The sequence below is a fragment of the Molossus molossus genome, unplaced genomic scaffold (assembly GCF_014108415.1).
Source record: "Molossus molossus isolate mMolMol1 unplaced genomic scaffold, mMolMol1.p scaffold_m16_p_7, whole genome shotgun sequence".
Taxonomy (NCBI): Eukaryota; Metazoa; Chordata; class Mammalia; order Chiroptera; family Molossidae; genus Molossus; species Molossus molossus.
This window is the reverse complement of record NW_023425401.1, coordinates 107,578,678-107,597,967: the sequence shown is the minus strand read 5'-3', so window position 1 is coordinate 107,597,967 and position 19,290 is coordinate 107,578,678. Positions and strand designations below refer to the sequence as shown.

The following is a 19,290-nucleotide window of genomic DNA, read 5'->3' as shown; positions in this document are numbered from 1 at the left end:
AAGATACTCTTCCCCAAAGTCATACCCAAAACACTATGCAGAGATCAGAAATCAATACACAAGGTAGACACTCACACATAACTCTTTTAAGAACTGACTGATGGTTCACAATGCTGTTAACTCTGAGTCAAGAATTCCACTTCAAAACCACAGGGTAACACACACCTCCAGGTTTGGAGTTGCAGTGGCTCACCTTCGTTCTTGTCAGCGTCCAGCAAGTTCTGAAACTCAGTGTGGAAAATCTCCAGGTGCTTCTCGATGAGCACCTGCTCGCACTTCCTCGCCAGCTCGTCCTGGGTGCTCTCGTGAAGGTAGACCTGCACTCTCCGCTGCTCCTCGAGCAGACGGGCCTCCGCCTGCGGGACAGAGTTGGAGTGAGCAGTCTAGATTCATGTTATAAGAATTATTACATGGCCCTGGCCGGTTTGGCTCAGCGGTTGGAACATCGGCCTGCGGTACAGAGAGACCCGGGTTCGGTTCCCGCTAAGGGCACGTACCTCAGTTGCAGTTTGTCCCCGGCCCTGGTTGGTCGTGCGGGTGGCAGCCACTCGATGTGTCTCTCTCACATCAATGTTTCTCTCTCTCTCTCTCTCTTCCTCTCTCTCCTTCCCGCTCTATCTGAACAAAAAATGGAAAAATGTCCTCGGGCGAGGATAAAAAAAAAAAAAAAGAATTGTTATATGAAAAATGGCAAATTAAACTCACACCTGCTCTAATAAAATATGATCTAAGAAAAAAGGGTGAGAGGTTCTTTGGTTTTACGGTGAATGCCAATCATATTTAAGGGGTCACCGATGTGTTCCATTTTCTATGCAATATACATTTCCCCTACAAACTCCTTTTTTTTTGGTGTGGTTAATCCTCACCCAAGGATATTTTTCCATTGATTTTAGATAGAGTGATAGAGTGAAAGGGAGGGAGGAAGGGGGGGAGAGAGAGAGAGCGTGCGAGTGCAAGTGTGCACACAAAACATTAATGTGAGAAAGACACATCGACTGGTTGCCTCCCGCACGACCCCTACCAGGACCAGGGATCGATCCTGCAACTGATCCTGTAACCCAGGTATGTGCCCTGAACTGGGATCGACCCCAGAATTGAACCCGAAACCCTTCAGGCCAATGCTCTGAACCGCTAAGCCAAACCAGCTAGGGCCAAACTTCTCTTTAAGACTTAATGAGGTTATAATGATCACTTTTCTTCCTTGGGAATGTGGCATTTCTCCTTTGTGGGGGAATACTTCTACCTGACACTCTTGAGAATCCTACGGGTCCTTTCCTATGTGTAGAACAGCAAGAACTGTTACTTTTGACTGAAAGCTACTTGGAGTAGAAATATAATCCCTGAAATGACCACATGGAAATATTAGTAATTAGATTTTTAAAAAAATTTAAGAACGTTATGGCCCAATCTCTTGCCAGTGATTAAATATGCACCTCTGAAATCTACTGGATTACTTATGTGTCTTAATTTCTTACATTTCCCTTCAAGAAAGAAAAGAAATAAAAGATAAAATTTAACAAACCAGCAAGATTAGTAATAGTCATTTATATTTTATAATGCATCATACCAGAAAGATATGTGATGTAAAGTATCACTGAGGAATCACTAAATTATTAAAGCAAAAAAGATATTTCAATGATAATCTATCTAAAATCATTCAGGTGATCTAAAAAAGAGAGACAAAAATTATATTTTGTATTATAAAAAAGCCAATACTCTTCAAATGATTTTTAAATTTGGCATAACTTTGGAGAAATCTGGAAAAATTCAACTGGAAGAATAAACATCCACGAGCCAAGGAAACATAAAATAAAAAAAACAAACTGGCAACTTTCAAGAATTAATAACAATGGGCCAATTGTTTAAACTACAGAAGTTATATATATGTGTATATATACATTCTAAATAATTACTTGTGAACAATAAAATAAACTTGAAAAATATCTGTAGTATGTATCAAAAGGTCAATATCCTTAATATAAAATGATCTCTGAAAAATCAATGAGTAGAGCCAAATAAAAATATGAGAAAGGAAAAGGAAGAAATGATTTACAAATAAAGAAATAGAAAAGACTTGAAGTTTCCAATAAGAGCTAATTAGTTAAATTATAGCATATGTGGTTAATGAAATACCAGTTTCCAGTAAAATAAACAACATAAAATAACGTTAAGATAACAAATCATTAGTGGGGGGGGAGGGGAACAGGTTACAAAGAACCTATAGCATTGGTCCAATTTGGTTTAGTATTCATACTTAGTAATAGTGTCCCAAGCTTATAGGTTTATCTTATATTTTCCAAAAAGTCGATAGTTAAAGTATATTTTTTTTCTGATTACAGTTATTTTAAAAAACAATGAGAGAGCTCTGACCGGTGTGGCTCAGTGGTTAGGAACATTGGGTCATGGGTTTAATTCCTGGTCACGGGCACGTACCTGGGTTGCAGGTTTGATCCTCCCTCTCTCTTTCCTCCTACCTCCCTTCCACTCTCTCGAAAAATCAATGAGAAAATATATATATATATTTTTTATCCTCATCCGAGGACATTTTTCCATTTTTTGTTCAATAGAGTGGGAGGAAGAGAGAGAGAGAAACATTGATGTGAAAGGGACACATCGAGTGGCTGCTACCCACACAACTCAATAAAGGGCTAGGGACAAACTGCAACCGAGGTACGTGCCCTTAGCAGGAACCGAACCTGGGTCTCTCTGGACCACAGGCTGACGCTCTAACCGCTGAGCCAAACCGGCCAGGGCAAGAAAATATTCTTTGGTGAGGATAAAACAACAACAACAAACACCCCAAACACAAAAAAATAAACAAAAAAATTCTTGGAGCACACCAATTGATTTTTATGTGCTTGAACTCAGAAGGTCTAAGTTAAGAACCTGCTGCTTCCTATCTAATGTCTGATACCTCAAGAGCTAACGCAGATGAAACACAGGACATGCCAAACCCAAAGTACCAATTTTTCTGTTTTAAATTAAATAATTTCCCGGAAGAACATAATCACCTTGGGCAGCAAAAACTCATCTCTCAAAACTTTGCTTTCTCCTGAAACAGACTTTCACTCCTCCCCAGAGGAGGCTCATTCACTCTGGGGCACAGGCTCGCCACCTCTCGGTCTATCAGGTGGCGGCGCTCCACAGTCCCTTCCTGCAGCCGCTAAGAGGGAAGGAAACTGTGACGGTCAGAAGGCTCTCAGCAGTCACTTCTTTTATATACAAGTAAAGAAACCAAGTCCTAGGTGTAATATTATTGTGGTATCTATCTGGTTTCAGGGAGGGCAGCCATTTCCATGCTTTGTTGATTTCAAGCCAAGCTCTTGAATGTCACTGTACTTGGCAGGGAAGTAATTAGACTACCAAGATCAAATTAAAGATGAATAAATAAAATTAAGCAATTAAAGACTATCCCTAATAAAGCAATTAAAGACTATCCCTATTAATTGTATTAGGATCAGTGTGCAGTAAAAACAAAGCAAAAAACAAAAAACAGACAAAAAGTTAAGTAAATTAAGGAAGGCAGCGATTTTCAATTGGTGTGCTCCAAGAATTTTTAAAACATGCAATACCTGACTATTTAGTCAGGGGCACTGACCTCTTTTCCCTTAGACTGTCAAATAAACAAATGACAACCACCAACACAAACATAGCTCTCTGGTGTGAATGAGTCAAAATTATACTTATTTTTTCTGTCAGATGAGCAAAATACATATTTTTTGGAATGCTGCAGTATTTTAGTAATTAGTCTGTATGCCATGAGATAAAAAAAAGATTTGAAAACCGCTTAAATAAGGCATATTTCATTTTTAAAGTTTTTTTTTTTAATGACATTAGAAACCTAGAATAGTCATACAGATGTTTTTGTAGCTCAGATCAGTCCCCGCGACATGAGACAGCAAGGTATGTAAACACTGATGTGGCCTAGGGTTGCTCATTCAGTGAAGCCTCCTTAGAAAGAGAACCAGAGACCCTCCAGCGTTTCCACGCAGGATTCCTGACAACACAGAAAAGGGGACAGAGACGCCCTTGTCCAAGCTGGACATGTAGTCCAAGTTGGCTGCTGAAAGCAGAATGTGTGTTTCTTGATGTTCATGCTTTATCTCAATATTGTTCATGAGTTTTGTATTCTATTTCCTGATAGCATGCTGTAATATAAACATAATTTCCCCTTACGTTACTGAATAAAGTGTGTTACTTTTATCCTATGGTGCTGCACATGGCTCAGATATATAGAGGTTCTGATCAATGTACAGGTATAATAACAAACATAGGATGCTTCCTCTTCGCCAAATATGTATGTATAATAGCTTATTATTCCCATTTTACAGATGAAGAATCTGAGACACAGAAGGTTTAGGTCAACACCCTGGTAAGTGGTGGAGTGGGCTCTAAAACTACACTCACAGCCCAGTTCTGAGATGCAAGGTGACGTGTAGTAAGAGCAGAACTGTTCCCATGATTACCTCCAACTTTATGCTCAGATTCTGTGCATAAGGACTTCCTGAATGTGATGAAGTCACGCCTGGTAAGATCCAGTTGAGTCTGGACCAAACCTCTAAGCCCCCTAGAAAGACATCTACTCTAAGAAACCAGGAGACAGCAAGTGTGCTGCTCGCTGGAAGGTGGGCCCACGCCAGGTTGAAAACATCCAACAAATCTCTGTTCTCAAGTTGTCGTTGGTTCCTGTCTGATTTTAAAAACCGACTGCCCTGCTTATGTAAATTCTGGCCTAAAGAGCTGATTTCAGCGCACCAGGATAGTACTCTGCTCCTCGGGGGAAGCTGGGGGCCACGGTCCACGAGAAGTCTGTGAAAAAGGCAGGCTCACCCACCGCTGGGGCTGTGCACCGTGACTGATAGACAAACAGCCCCACTTGTAAAACATGCACCATTTTAAAGACTCACCATAACTAGTTCAATAAAAGATATGTTATGAAAACTATACAGCCAAACTAAAATGAAATAACAGGCAATGCTAAGACTCAAAACAGATTATGTTTCAAAAGTCCATTTGCAGGCAGCTGTCTGAAATTCTGAACGAGCCAGTTAGGTTCCAGGGCAGCATACAAAAGCTAACTTAACCCACAAATACACACAAAGAACTAGTATGACTCAAGTATAATACTTTTGAAGAGTTCAATTTTTGTTGGAGTTTGAGATACCAGAAACTTGTTTGTCAAGGACTTTCAACTTCAAACTCCTAAGGCCCACTCATAACCGCCATCTCCTACGGGAAGTACACCCCGAACACCGCAACCGGCGCGCAGGACTTTCCGTGGTCAGAGGGAGCCGCAGCTCCTTCTCAGTGTGCAGACCTGGCTTGCAGACCAGGGCCTCCCAGGGACGGAGCCCAGGGCAGGGCACGCAGCAGCACCACGGGCCCAGACTCCCTGGACACCTCCTCGCACATCTCGTCAGCCGAATCCTGCCCCAGGTCCAGGGTGACGGGAACACGGCCGCGCCCATCCGTGTGGATGTTGCCGTGGCCGCTTTCCCAGCACAGCGGCGGAGCCGAACAGCTGCGCGGAGACCACAGGTCGCAAATAGTCCAGAACAGTTACTGTGTGGCCCTCGGCAGAAAGTCTGCGGACTCCGAATCTGGCCGTTTCTCAGAGTGTGAATCCAGAATATCTGGATCCGCAAAGAAAGAGGGCCCAGACCCGCCACGGCCTCATCGCCTCCTCCGAGGGGTCTCCCGACCCAGGCCCAGGCGGACCTGCTGGGCCTCTCCTCTCACACAGACTAGCAGCCCGCGCCACAGATTACTAGGGGACATTTTATAAGCAAAACAAACAAACAAAGAAACAAAGCTTCAAGTCTGCAAATTCGAGACTACTTGTTCAAAACTTATTTTCTCTTGACGTGGTAAGACAGTGGCTCTCACTAGATGTCGAGATACATTCTAGGAGACAGTGCAAAACACGCCAGTCCGAACCATTGTGGTTCTGTCCCAGAGCAGCGAGGATGCACCGAACTGTGGTGATCTAATCACAGGGCGGCTGCTACAGACACAAGGAGCGCGGCCCGGGCAGGGACCCCTGAGGAGCGCCGCACGCAACGCGCCGCACGCAACGCGCCGCACGCAACGCCGCACGCAACGCCGCACGCAACGCCGCACGCAACGCCGCACGCAACGCCGCACGCAACGCCGCACGCAACGCGCCGCACGCAACGCGCCGCACGCAACGCGCCGCACGCAACGCGCCGCACGCAACGCGCCGCACGCAACGCGCCGCAGGGACGGCCCCCCTGAGGGCACCGCCTTCTCATGGAGCCCCCTGGAGGCCGCAGCCAGCTTACCTTCTTCATGTACTCGGTGACGGGGTTCTGCTGCAGGAACTCGGTGCTCTCTCTGGTATAAAATCTCTCTGTGTCGGCCAAAAACTGGGACTCAAAGGATTCTTTATACACTGTTAACGTAGGGCCCTTTGCAAACGCATCATCTTCATTCAGCCCCAATTCCACTAGAAAGAAATAGGAACTATATTTCAATTACCCTATTTTTTGTTATATTTTACAGAATATATTTAGGTGTAGCGTCATTTAAGTTATGCTTAAAAGGTGAATTTGAAACGGTAGGACATAAAGTCTGTTATTTACCAGTATTAAAGTAAACCATTTCATAAAATAAATTTAAAAAACCTAAGACATACAAAAAGAAGTAATTATGACTCATTGCCAGGAATACTTCAAAGCTAAAATGAAGTTTATTTAGAAGAACTTTCATATTTTCTGAAAGTGTAGAAATAATAAAAATGACTAATTTTAAACTTAAAAAAATACAATGCTATCCAACTTTTTAAAACATTGTATTACTTTACTGGTTTCTCAATCTCAATTTTTCAAGCTGATAAAAATTTCTGGTTATAACTCAGCTCCATTAACAACAATGTCATATTATATATCCAGTAATTCAGCATGAGACCATAAATGAAAAAAATTCAAATGTCTATTACATCAAAATTTCCTTAAGGTACAAGGACCAAACTATTTTATGATGGGTAGTATCAAACAGAATCACAATGACTTCAAGAGAATTATGCTAATAGTATTCTTGATATTAAAATATTTTAAAAAATGAAATAATTGTTATAGTTGACATTTGATATGAAAACTTTGAATAATTTACAGGAAAACTGTTTACCGTAAGACTGTACAACTCCGCTAATCAGTCTTGTATTGATGGTTTCACCATTTCTTTCCTTTTCAATCAGTTTTAAAACAGCATTGGTCACCTTCAGAAAGGACAGAGGAAAAATATATGCAGATTACAGGCTACAGTATGTATTCTATTACTACATATCTCTTAAACAATGCAAGATGAGAGCGACTCTGGTAATGTTCCAAAGGAGAAAGGAAGACAGTGGCTAAGAAATGTAATCTGTGGGGGTTTCAGAAAGAACGCAGTACACACTCAGACAAATAGTACCTGTTTGTTCAAGGGCCTGAACAGACAATCTCTCCAAGTCACCAATGCGAGCTGGATGAAAAGAAAAAAGGAAAGTATAAAATGTCTATACTTTTACTATGTTTTTCTGAGACTGTAGTCATAGGAAACAGCTAGAATCCCAGATTATGCTGATCAATGTTGCTAGATTATAATTTGGTGAAATCTGCCATCGCAATGGAATCAGAGCACTGTTCCGAGTTAGCACCTTTAAGAGTCATCAAAATACAGACGTTTATCAGCTCCCACTTTATAATGAAGGTGAAAAAAAATTGGGATTTAAGGGGAACGTACATATCAGCTTAAAGGGCACACCAGTGGACACAATTTACAAAATTATTCCGTGGGCCAAATTTAATTTTTGACCTGGCACACTTAATGAAGATAATTTTTTAATTTTTTATCCTCACCCGAGGACATTTTTCCAGTTTTTGTTCAGATAGAGTGGGAGGGAGAGAGAGAGAGAAACATCAACGTGAAAGGGACACATCGAGTGGCTGCCACCCATACGACCCAACCAGGGCCAGCGACAAACTGCAACCGAGGTACATGCCCTTAGCGGAAACCGAACCCGGGTCTCTCAGGACCGCAGACCAATGCTCCTACTGCTGAGTCAAACCGGCCAAGGCAAGATAATTTTTTGAAAGTTTTTAAAGCTTTCATAGAGATTATATCAGAAATTTACTATAAAAAAGGCTCTCCCACCCAAAACAAGTTCTAATGCATGCATGACTTTTAAAGTGTTTGTTGAGAGGTATTATCCGGTTAAAATAATATTCACGTTTATAACAATTTAAAGTTCAAACAGAAACTGCTGAGAAACTCACTCCTGTCTGTAAGTGCTATCGGTCTTCTTTTCCGCAAGTGCGACCAAGGTAAAACTGGGCTTATGTAAGACATAGTTTTCTGAATTACGTAAAATTTAATTTATATACTGAACTTTCCCTGAGTGGTACTTCCACCAAAGAAAAAAAAAAGAGTCTGGAAGTGATGTTTATTTATTTTAATAATGCACAACCAACCCCACTCCAGTGTTCCTCTTGGGAGCAGTGGGACAGGGAGAAAAGGCAACATGACGGGTGTGACTGTCCAGGAAAGACAGACTATGCCTTTAAAATTAACTTTTCCAAACATTTTCTCTAGATTACGACCACCTTAGACTGCCCTAGCATGACTCTGGTACCTGCTGCTTTGAAGGGGCAGAGGACGAAGAGCCAGGCAAGCTAAGAAAGCAGGACCAGGGGGACCAGCAGCAGCTCAGAGGGCGACGGGAGAATGCTCGTGGGGTCGCTTTAGTATGTCAACAAACTGACTGCTGTCCATGGTTCACTTGAAAGAAAACCAACTTTTCTTCATATACAGTTTACTAAACCAACAACTTTCTATATTAAAAAGGAAAAAAGCATTATCAAGAAAAAAGCGAAACTTCGAATTTCGTAACAAAGCAGCCCCATGCTCTGGAGACTCTGGAGACAAGATGGGAGGTTACTGTTCAAGGACCTTCACTGTGCCACTGACACCTGAGCACGCCCAGGGATGCTGCTTCTAGTCTGCTAAAAACTTATGGCTGCATACTGTATTTCCAAACAGTAACTACAGGATTTAAGAATGTATTAAGTATGCATTTTGAAAGTAATTTTTTAAAAAGTAGTTGACTCTTAAGACACTTACTATAATGTATATTTGCACTTTATATTTTCTCTATCTGCTACTGACTATAATAGGAAAATGGCTTTTAGGACTGAGGCAGACGTGGTGCTGTAGGTCAGGCAGGCTTCCAAGGGGAAGCCGCCCAAACCCTGCACTGGGGAGCGTGTGGAAATGCGAAGAAGGGGGAGGCACACACAGCGCACATCCGAGCCCTGACCCAGCAGGCTCTGTGACGGCCAGACTTCCGGCCCACCTCCAGAGTTTGATCTAAGTCTTGGCTGAGGCCCCATAACGAGCTCTTCTAGCAAGTGCCCAGGTGAGCGGCTGCGGCAGGTCTGGGGTCCACACTTTGAAAACCAGTGGGCCTAGCAAAACCCTTCCTGACTGAAGAAACATATTATTTCACCTTTTCAAAATCTATTTCCATGCAGTCTTTGAAAAAAACCCCAAACCCTCAACTTTAAACTACAACTACTGTTCTGGACGTCATGTTACTGTGTGAAGTGGGGAGAGGGGTCAGAGTGTCTTAGAGAAGCAGTTTCCCAGAAACCCCACCCTGGCGTCCCGAACGTCAGGCAAGGGCCCCAGTGGGCCTGACGCCGGGACTCGGGCTCTGAGTGCCAAACGGGGCGGGTTCAGGCGAAACCTGTTGGGGGGTCAAATAAAGAAGAAACTTTTTTTTTTACCTTCACCTGAGGACATTTTTGCATTTATCTTCAGATAGAGCAGGAGGGAGAGAAGGAGGAAGAGAGAAAGAGAAACATCGATGTGAGAGAGACACATCGACTGGTTGCCACCCACACGACCCCAACTGGGGCCGGGGACAAACTGCAACCAAGGTACGTGCCCTTAGCGGAAACCGAGGCCAGGACTCTCCGGTCCGCACTTAAGAAGAAACTTTTAACAAGCAAATGCAGCAGTGTGCAGGGTGACTTTTAGAATTCCAACTTACCCTCTCCCTTCTTGCCACAAATCAAGGGCAATTAATTGCTAAATTAAAACAAGGGAAATTAGCCTACTAGTCTGAAAATAGCATAGCATTTGCCTAGATCCTCTAACTGAAAAGATGATGCATCACTAAGCAAACACACATCTGAAAGGTGTTCTAAGGAGTCTTACAGAATAGATTTCGTATATTCCTTTTCGCCCTTCGTCGCATTCACGACGAACCCAATGTCTGTTGAGGTAGGCACAAATTCCATTCAGGACTTTGCTGGAGAACCGGTAATCTTCCCACTGCTGCGTGTAGAACTTCAGCACACTCTCGTCCATCAAGTCTTCTCCATCCTGAAAACAAGGGAACACAGCGTTAAAGGTGGCTACTGTGTCACACGATAAAAGCGAACTACAACAAACCTATTGCATTAAAACGCACTGATCGATATGGTTCTACATGGGTTATTTAAATTAGTTTGTATACAAAAAACATGCTCATTAATTTGAATTCTCACAAGGATATAGCTCATGAGAACTAAAGAGAGAATTTTATTAAAAAGTCTTTCATCCCAAACTGGCACTTTTTTCATGGTGTAAAATATGCACATACACTCATAAAAAGAACCTTGAATTTTAGAGTATGAGGGTAATTTCTTTTTGTTAACAAATAGGAATTCACCTCAAAATCATCCTTACGATATTTTCTGTAAAAAAAAATTAACATGTCCTGTTTGCAATTTAGACCATGGGCCAATACCATTTATTTTTAAAATTCATCTTCCTCCTTCATTTGATTTACTCAAAAATTATAAAAATTTAAAGCTTTTTGTGTCAATCTGTTACATTTTTATAAAAGTAAGTCTAACAGTAGACTATTTCTTCTTTAACAAAACTTCATGAAGAAACTGCATTAAACACAATTATTTTGACTAAGATGTCTGCAATTTAAGCCACAAAATTTTATTTGAAGAAAACTAAGGAATTTTTTCCTAGGCATCAGTGACACCTAGAGTGTCAGCCTTTAACCACGAGCACGACAAGGCCGAATCGCGGAGATGTGCGGCCCCCCGAACACGAGGGGAAGCCAAAGGGGCCCTGGAAGGTGAACACGGGCGGGGCCTGGGCGGGGCCGGGAACTGCTCTCTGGCTCAGGGTCCTCGCAGGAAGCAGCCCCACGGTGGGTGGTCCAGAGCCACCCAACAGCCCTATGAACACCTGATCACACCATGATACAAACATGCTTTTGTTCATTTTAATTAAATAAGAAATGAAATGTAAAGCTAAGCTATTCTGGATCGCAGTATATGACCTTTTTTAAAGGGTGAAAACCTCACTGACAGCATGGCTATGAATATTTCTACACAACACAAAATACGGCTCTTTAGTGTAAAGAATAATTCCAGTGTTCACTTTACAAAGTGGTGTGAATAAAAATCAGGACACGGGCTTCGGGCTTTAGTAACAGTTCCGGGAACTTGAAAAGGATACTATCTTAAGTCATAACCTGTGGTCAACTGACTAGTCTGTTATAATGTTTGAAAGTTTCCAATGTTTGCTTGTAAAATATATTTTGTAAAAAAAGAAAACAATTTTGGAGTATGCTAAAACTTTTGCCTATCATCTGTGTAAATAGAAAATCTTTAAAAATATATACACAGAATGCCAATTCCCAAGGAGAGAGTAGAGGTGTCTTCACTCACGCTATGTAATACGTGTAGCACCAGATGCAGGAATCACCATCCTGGGGCTGGATGGAAGGCATCACACTGCCTTTGCTATAGAGGATGGAGACTGGGGAAGAAAGAGGCAGAAGATGAAGGGGAAAAACTCCATCGATGCCCAAGCAAGAGGCTCGGAGCAGGAGGAACCCACACTTGAAGGCAATGGGTGTCTACTGAAACCTACCCTAGCCGAGCACACAATTCCATCATAGTTCTGAGATATACTACATGATCGTGTGAAAGGCAAGATTCACATTGGAAAAATGTGATTACCAAAGGCTGGAAAACCTTACGATCATGTGTACATTTTGATTCAGAATAGAACACTGGGTTCCAAGTACAATATAGGTCATTTGAATTTATAATGATATGCTTTAAATTAAAAAGTTCATCAATTCCTAACAACCAAATCACAAAATGGTTAGCAATTTAAGGAAAACGTACTACTATGGTGTAAGGGCATCAAAAACTTCTAATTTAACAAATTAGCAAAAGGAACAAACGACAGTGAAAGATTTAGCCATGAAGTTAGATTTAATATTCTCACTACCTTTTTTACGTTCTATTACAAATGTTCAGTATATATGTTAACCATCTTACCTTAAGTAGATTTGTCAAGTAATTCTTCAAAAATTCTTTAAGTCGTTTGTATAATTCCAAGCCAACAAACTGAGCTCCCCCGGGCGTCTGCCCCTTTTTCGATTTAGAAGGGGGGACACCAGCCCCTCGAGCTTGGTTTGACTGGTGGACACTCGTGCAGTAGTTATAAACGTGACTTGGAGAAAAGTTAAGGAAATCAACATGCATCGTCGATGTGAACAGTGATCAATACAAATTTATTTTCTTATAAAATATTTCGATATCAGTATATTTCCAATGTAGCAACAGAACCTGTTGAAAACTAGAGTAGAGAAGAGATCCCATTATTCACATCCCGACAAAGCTGAAAGTGAACCAGCCCCATCACAGGCTTGTCCGCAGGCCTTTTCAGGAGGAGGAGGGATGCGTCAGGAGGAAGGTCACCGAGAAAACATTGGTCCTTCTGGATTGCCTAATGAGACTTGCTCAGAGAAAACGGTCTTGAGCGTACAAAGGAAAAGTCGCAATTATCTACCTCCGTAAAAACACACAGTTAATAATCAGTCTATTATGATGCTTAATTATATTTCCAGAAGCATATATTATAAATATCAAAATAACCAAAACTTTACTTTAAAATTATTTATAAGTGAATTTAAACAAAGCTACACTTTGTCCTTGCTGGTTTGGCTCAGCAATTGAGCGACAGCCCGCGGACCAATGAGTCTCAGGTTCGATTCCAGCCAAGGGCACGTACCTTGGTTGCGGTTCGTCCCTGGTCCTGGTCAGGGTCTTGCAGGAGGCAACCAGTCGATGTGTCTCTCTCACGTCCATGTTTCTCTCTTTCTTCCTTTCTTTCCCTCCCACTCTATTTGAAGATAAATAGAAAAAATATCCTTGGATGAGGATTAAAAAAAATACAAAAAAACCAAAGCTACACTTTGAGGCTGAAGGACAAAAAGCAGAAGAGATGGTACACAAATCCTCTTATTCCAACACTGAAGTCACAGGTGTGCACAATGATTAACCACAAGAGCAGTACACACGCACTATTGAGAATTATGGAGATGTGCTGAAAACAAACACAGAAGCAGAAGAAACAGCCAACGTCTAAAACAGCTGCCTCTGGGGAGGGGCAGCCAAGAGAATGGGGGTGAGAGAGTCAGAGAATCCTCTGTTTGGTTTTAACCTTTAGTACTGTTTTAGTGCATTGGCATGTATTCTACTTGGATACAATTAATAGACGCTGATACTGATTCAGACAAAGAAATATCAGTAAAACAGAATATTCTGGTATATTTTAAGAACTTACTGTATAGAGATATTTCCAGCCAGTGGGTAAAGATAGATTATTCAATAAATGACATTATGGTAAGAGGAGATTTAAAAAAAAAAAAAAATCCATATTCCAAAATATAGATGAAGAAAATATACAAACTGAAACCATAAAACAAAGAAAATACATGCGAATATGCGAATATTTTCCTGAGCTGTTTGGAGACTGTTTTTCTAAGCAAAGTTGTAAATAACCTGAAATTGTGAAAAATTTTTAGTAAAAAATAGCTTAAACAAAAGAATTACTACCTTTAATAAATTAAGGTAATTTTATTTATTTATTCATTCATTTATTTACTTACTTATTGATAGAGTGGAAGGAAGGGATGGGGGAGAGGAGAGGGAAAGAGAGAGAGAGAGAGAGAGAAAAAGAGAAAGAGACATTGATGTGAAAGACACATGGATTGTCTGCCTCCTGCACAGCCCTGACCAGAGCCAGGGATCAAACATGCAACACAGGTACATGACTGACTGGGAATTGAACCCTTGACCCTTCGGTCCCTGGGCTGATGCTCTAACTACTGAGCCAAAACGGCCAAGGCAAATTGCGGTAATTTAAAACAATATAAAAAGTTAATCTTTACAGAAACATAGGCAAAGTATTCCAACAGGAAATCTAAAAGCTAAAAGAAATATGTATCAGTGGCCAAAACCCCACCGAATTCCTCAACCTTAGTAGTAATCAAAGAACTATGCCTTAAAACAATGAATACTTTTATTCAATCTTTCAAATGCTGAGAGATTCAGATTGTAATACACAACGAAACTCATGACCCAACCTGGAAAAAATCTATTTCCCACTCTTATCTTATTCCATCCGAATCCCTCCTCACATTGTCGGAAATGACGCGGTACAGATTACAACTGAAATTATCACTACGCTCTGCTCCCTAATCCACTCCTCCTTCCACTGTCACTGGGGGCAAAGGTCCCCATAATTTGGTGTCTATCACTCCTATGGACATTCTTCTATTTTACTCTGTAACGACATATGAAATTATCTTGTTTTCAAACTTCAGATTACACAGGTTGTAACATGCACACTTGTGCCTGCCATTTGTTTCTGTTGAGATATGACAGCTGCTGCTGTATGAAATATACTATACAGTACAGGTATACAGTAATTTATCCATTCTCTTGTTGCCAGACTGCTTAATGATCATTTGGCGGGTTCCAATTTTTCGTATGATTCCACTTCCTGTTTTTTTTAATCCTCACCCGAGGATATTTTTCTATTTATCATCAGATAGAGTGTGTGTGTGGCGGGGAGACAGGGAGAAAGGGGAGAGAGAGAAACATCAATGTGAGGGGGACACATTGACTGGTTGCCTCCAGTACGACCCAACCAGGGCTGGTAACAAACCGCAACCAAGGTACATGCCCTTGACTGGAACTGAACCTGCAACTCATTGGTCTGAGGGCTGATTCCACTTTCTTTTAAATCAGATTTGCACACTGAGGTTCCTAATCCACCTTGAGTACAACTGTATGTGAGGATGAGTGATGGACCACACACTGTGTATTATATGGTTTATCATTTCCCACTATATGTAGTGCTAGGTCTTGAAAACTGTGCATTTCAATGAAGTTTTCAAGTATACTGTCCAACTGTTAAATCTTCTCTTAAAAAAAAAAAAGCCTTATTTTTTTAATGTTATTTTTGTTACAGATGCTTCTCCTTTTTTACCCCATTGACAACCTCCTCCCCATCCCCCCACCCCATCCCTGGCTTTGTTGTCCATGTCCATTGGTTATGCATACATGCATAGAAGTTCTGTGGTTTATCTCTTCCCACCCCCCATCACCCCCTTTTCTGACGGTTGTCAGTCTGTACCCTACCTCCGTGTTTCTGGGTCTACCCTACTTCTCAGACTGTTATATTTATTATATTCCATATATAAGTGAGATCATGCGGTATTTGTCTTTTTCTGCTTGAAAGCCTTCTTCATTTGAAATACTTTAATTAATTTTGCCAGAGGCTTGTCTATTAATTAGTCCTTTTAAAGAACCAGTTTGGAATTTATTAATTTCCATCACGGTATCTTTTTTTTATTTGTTCTTTTTCATTTCTTTCTTTACATCCTTGTTTTGGTTGCTTAGCTAGCTGTATAATATCTTTGCTTTGTTCTTTCTAAACTGTTAATTTCACGTTAAGCTTAACCAGAGAATGTTATCCTTTTAATAGTTTCTTTAAAATGTGATGAGACTTAGAGCTGAACGTGACTTTTTTTGCACGTGCTTGAGAGCAGCGTGCTCTGTCTGCTGGGACCCGTTGGAGCAAGCTGGCCAGTTCTGCTTTTCAAATCTTCCATATTGATGATGACTTGTCTGTTTATTAATTACTGAAAAATTTTTACTGAAATCTCCCTAATTATGAACTTGTCAATTTCTCTAATATTCTCTACCATATCTGTCATATATTTGGAGGCTCTATTAACAAGTACACAAATTTGAAATCATATCCCTGGTGACCTGTCTTTTTTTTTAAATCCTCACTTGAGGACATTTTTCCATTTATTTTCAGACAGGGTGGAAGGGAGAGAGAAAGAGACAGACAGATAGACATTGATGTGAAAGAGACGCATCAACTGGTTGCCTCCTGCACGACTCTGACCAGGGCCAGGAACCGAACCACAACCGAGGTACGTGCCCTTGACTGGAATTGAACCCACGACTCTGGTCCATGGGCCAACACTTGAACCGCTAAACCAAACCAGCCAGGGCTATTCTTTTTATTACAAATAACTGTTTACGCCTAACAATAGTGCCTTAGAAATCTATAATGTTAATTTAGTTATTTGTATATTTTGGTTAGAATTTTCCTCAAATATTTATATTCTATCTCCTTACTTTTAACTTCTGTCTCAATGTTTAAGGAAAATTCGCTTAAAAAAATTGAGTCTGATCACCTTTGATGGGTAAATTTCGTTTTCAGGTTATACTGTTTTATATTGCTATTTGGATTAACTTCTACCATATTTTGCATTTTCTACTTTAATTACTTCCTCTATGCTTGTTTTCACCTTCTAATGGGCTATTATTCCGTTACACTGCAGTTCTTTCATTACAGTGGAGTTACACATTTTATTCATATTCTTATAACAGTGACCTTAAAATTCTCTTGCCGCCTTGGCCAGTTTGGCTCAGTGGTTAGAGAGTCAGTCGGCCCTCGGACCAATGAGTCATGGGTTCGAGTCCAGTCAAGGGCACGTTCCTCGGTTGCGGTTCATCCCCAGCCCTGGTCGGGTTGTGCGGGAGGCAACCAGTGGATGTGGCTCTCTGTGTGTCTCTTTCCCTCCCTCCTTCCCTCTCACTCTGATGATAAATGGAAAAATATCCTCAGGTGAGGAATGAATAAACAAATAAACAAATAAATAAAATAAAATTCTTCTGCCTTTCACCAACTCTGACACTCTTGGGTTATCTCCTCTTCCGGTATTTCCTCCTACCTTTTTCTACTACATGTATGCTGGGCATTTTCAAATCACCTCCCATATTCACTCTCTGCCTTCAGTTATTTGCCATCACTTTCTGTGTTCAAACCTCCTAATTTTTCTTGATCTACTTTGGGTTAAGTGATTCTCTCAGCTGTGTCAAATTTGCTGTTCACTGTTAATAATTGTATTTTACACGTTTGTAGAATTTCCCTGTTCCTTTAAAAAAAATCCGTCTTATTTTCCATAGTGTTTTGTTCCTGTACATTTTGATTCTTTATATCTCTGACTGTCTTAAACATACTTGGAGGTACTCTCTAAAGATCCTGTTGTTTAAGTTCCCAAAGCTCCAATTCTGCTGTTTGTTCTACATGATGACTTGTTCAGTGAACTCTCTCCTCCACTTCATAACTTTTATAGATTTTTAAAACTCACTTTCAGTCAGTTTTCACTTTAATTTCGAGCTTGAGTAAATCCTGCAACAAGTTGGTGGTACAATCTCAAACCCCAAACACACACGAGGTGACAAATTCCCAAGACAGACCTTCCCTGCTCCCCTCACACCCAGAACTCGGCTCAAACTGGTTTCCTAACTGCCTCCCTGGGACAGTGGGTCGGTATTCGCTTTCCAGTTCACCTCTTCAGTGAGCATGTCCGTGGACACGTGGGCACCCCCCGCCCCACCACTTGCCTGGGCTTCACCTCCTTGTCTGTGTGGCCAGCGTCTTCCAGCCCACCTCATCCACAGCCGCAAAGCTGCTGCAGAGGCTCATACTTCTACCTAGCACCCAGCCCTAGTTTGCATTCAGGGAATTGTTTTGGTTCAGCCTGACCTCTGTTTCTTGGAAATACATTAATATGCAGCTATTAAATTAATAAAGCTCTTTATAAAAACAAACCCAACAATAGCCAAATTGCAGAAAAATGGGAATGTCTATCCATTGGGGGTCAGAGTATATATACACTGTTACAATTTCTCTAGAATAAAATCAGAAAATATTCAAAAACCTTGTTTTACATCCTTTTTGATAGAGTAACTATACCTACAAGCATTCACCATGGAGAAATGGTCACAGAGTGTGCACCTGCCCGCACACTACCACAGCGCTGCACAGTCCCGCAGGCTGCAAGGCCACGGCCAAGGCCACGGCGCGGCAGGGCTGGTTTCTGGCGAGGACTCCCTTCCTGGCTTGCAGACAGGCCTTCCCCATGTCCGAGGAGAGAGAGCTCTGGTGTCCCCTCCTCTTCTTATAAAGACAGCAACCCCAGAGGACTCGGGCCCTATCTTATAACCTCATTAACCTTACTTATTCCTCCCTACATAAACTCCCACAACTCAATGATGAAGAGTATATTTATCCATCCCAAAAAGGAAAGAAAGCAGCAGGACTAGAGTACTGAACAAAAGACATACCAATAATCAACTTGCATGTGAAAAAGGACAGTGTCGTTAAGCACTAGGGAGATGCAAGTTAAAGCCCTGAGATAGCACCCTGCACCTGCAAGAACGCAGAAACCACAGACCGGCACACCCAGGCTGGTGAAGCCGGCACACAACCCCCAAGGTTTCTTAAGCACTGCTCGCATGAACGCGAAGTGGGACAGCCACTTTCTTATTACTGCAATCCAGCAATCCTACCGCTATGTATCTGCCCAAGAGATAAGAAAACATTATGCCACAAAAAGATTTGCACTTGAGAGTCATAGCTTTATTCATTATACCCCAAACTAGAAACAGCTCATGTAGCGATCACTAAAGAAAGAACTGAAAAACTGCTGTACTCATACAATAGAACATTACTCAGCAATAAAAAGGGAAGCCTCATGATACTTGCAGTAACGTGGGTAAATCTCTGAAGCATCCTGAATAACAGTAGCCTTGCATGAAGGGGGGGACATGCTATGCTTTCCTTTCTGTGAAGCCACCGTGGGGTGGACAGACTGACTGGGAAGCATGAAGAAACTTCCTATGGGGAGCTGGCCATTGACTGCCATATCCTCCCATGTCAATAAATGGGTTTGTTTTTCAGGGCCTTCAGTTATTCCCGCACTTTCTCCAGCACTACCACCAGTATTTTGATATGGAATTGGAGACCCATCACTCTAACTGCTAACTTTCTACAGTAAATATGTTGATAGTTCCTATTCGTGCCAACCTCTGCCAGGTTTCCTGTCCCCAAGTTGCT

At 41.4% G+C, this 19,290-nt stretch overlaps 1 protein-coding gene across 7 annotated transcripts in view; it reads right to left on the bottom strand.

The window, feature by feature from the left end:
- Window positions 1-19,290, bottom strand: part of CUL1 (cullin 1) — an 88,088-nt gene that overhangs the window by 26,148 nt on the left and 42,650 nt on the right. For all 7 annotated transcript variants that reach the window (XM_036246544.1, XM_036246541.1, XM_036246543.1 and 4 more), the window contains exons 3-8: window positions 12,357-12,531; window positions 10,219-10,386; window positions 7,432-7,482; window positions 7,147-7,237; window positions 6,303-6,466; window positions 194-356 (exon numbers count right to left, since the gene is read on the bottom strand). In XM_036246544.1, the coding sequence (XP_036102437.1) occupies window positions 194-356; window positions 6,303-6,466; window positions 7,147-7,237; window positions 7,432-7,482; window positions 10,219-10,386; window positions 12,357-12,531 (812 nt within the window). The remainder of the gene's footprint in view (window positions 1-193; window positions 357-6,302; window positions 6,467-7,146; window positions 7,238-7,431; window positions 7,483-10,218; window positions 10,387-12,356; window positions 12,532-19,290) is intronic.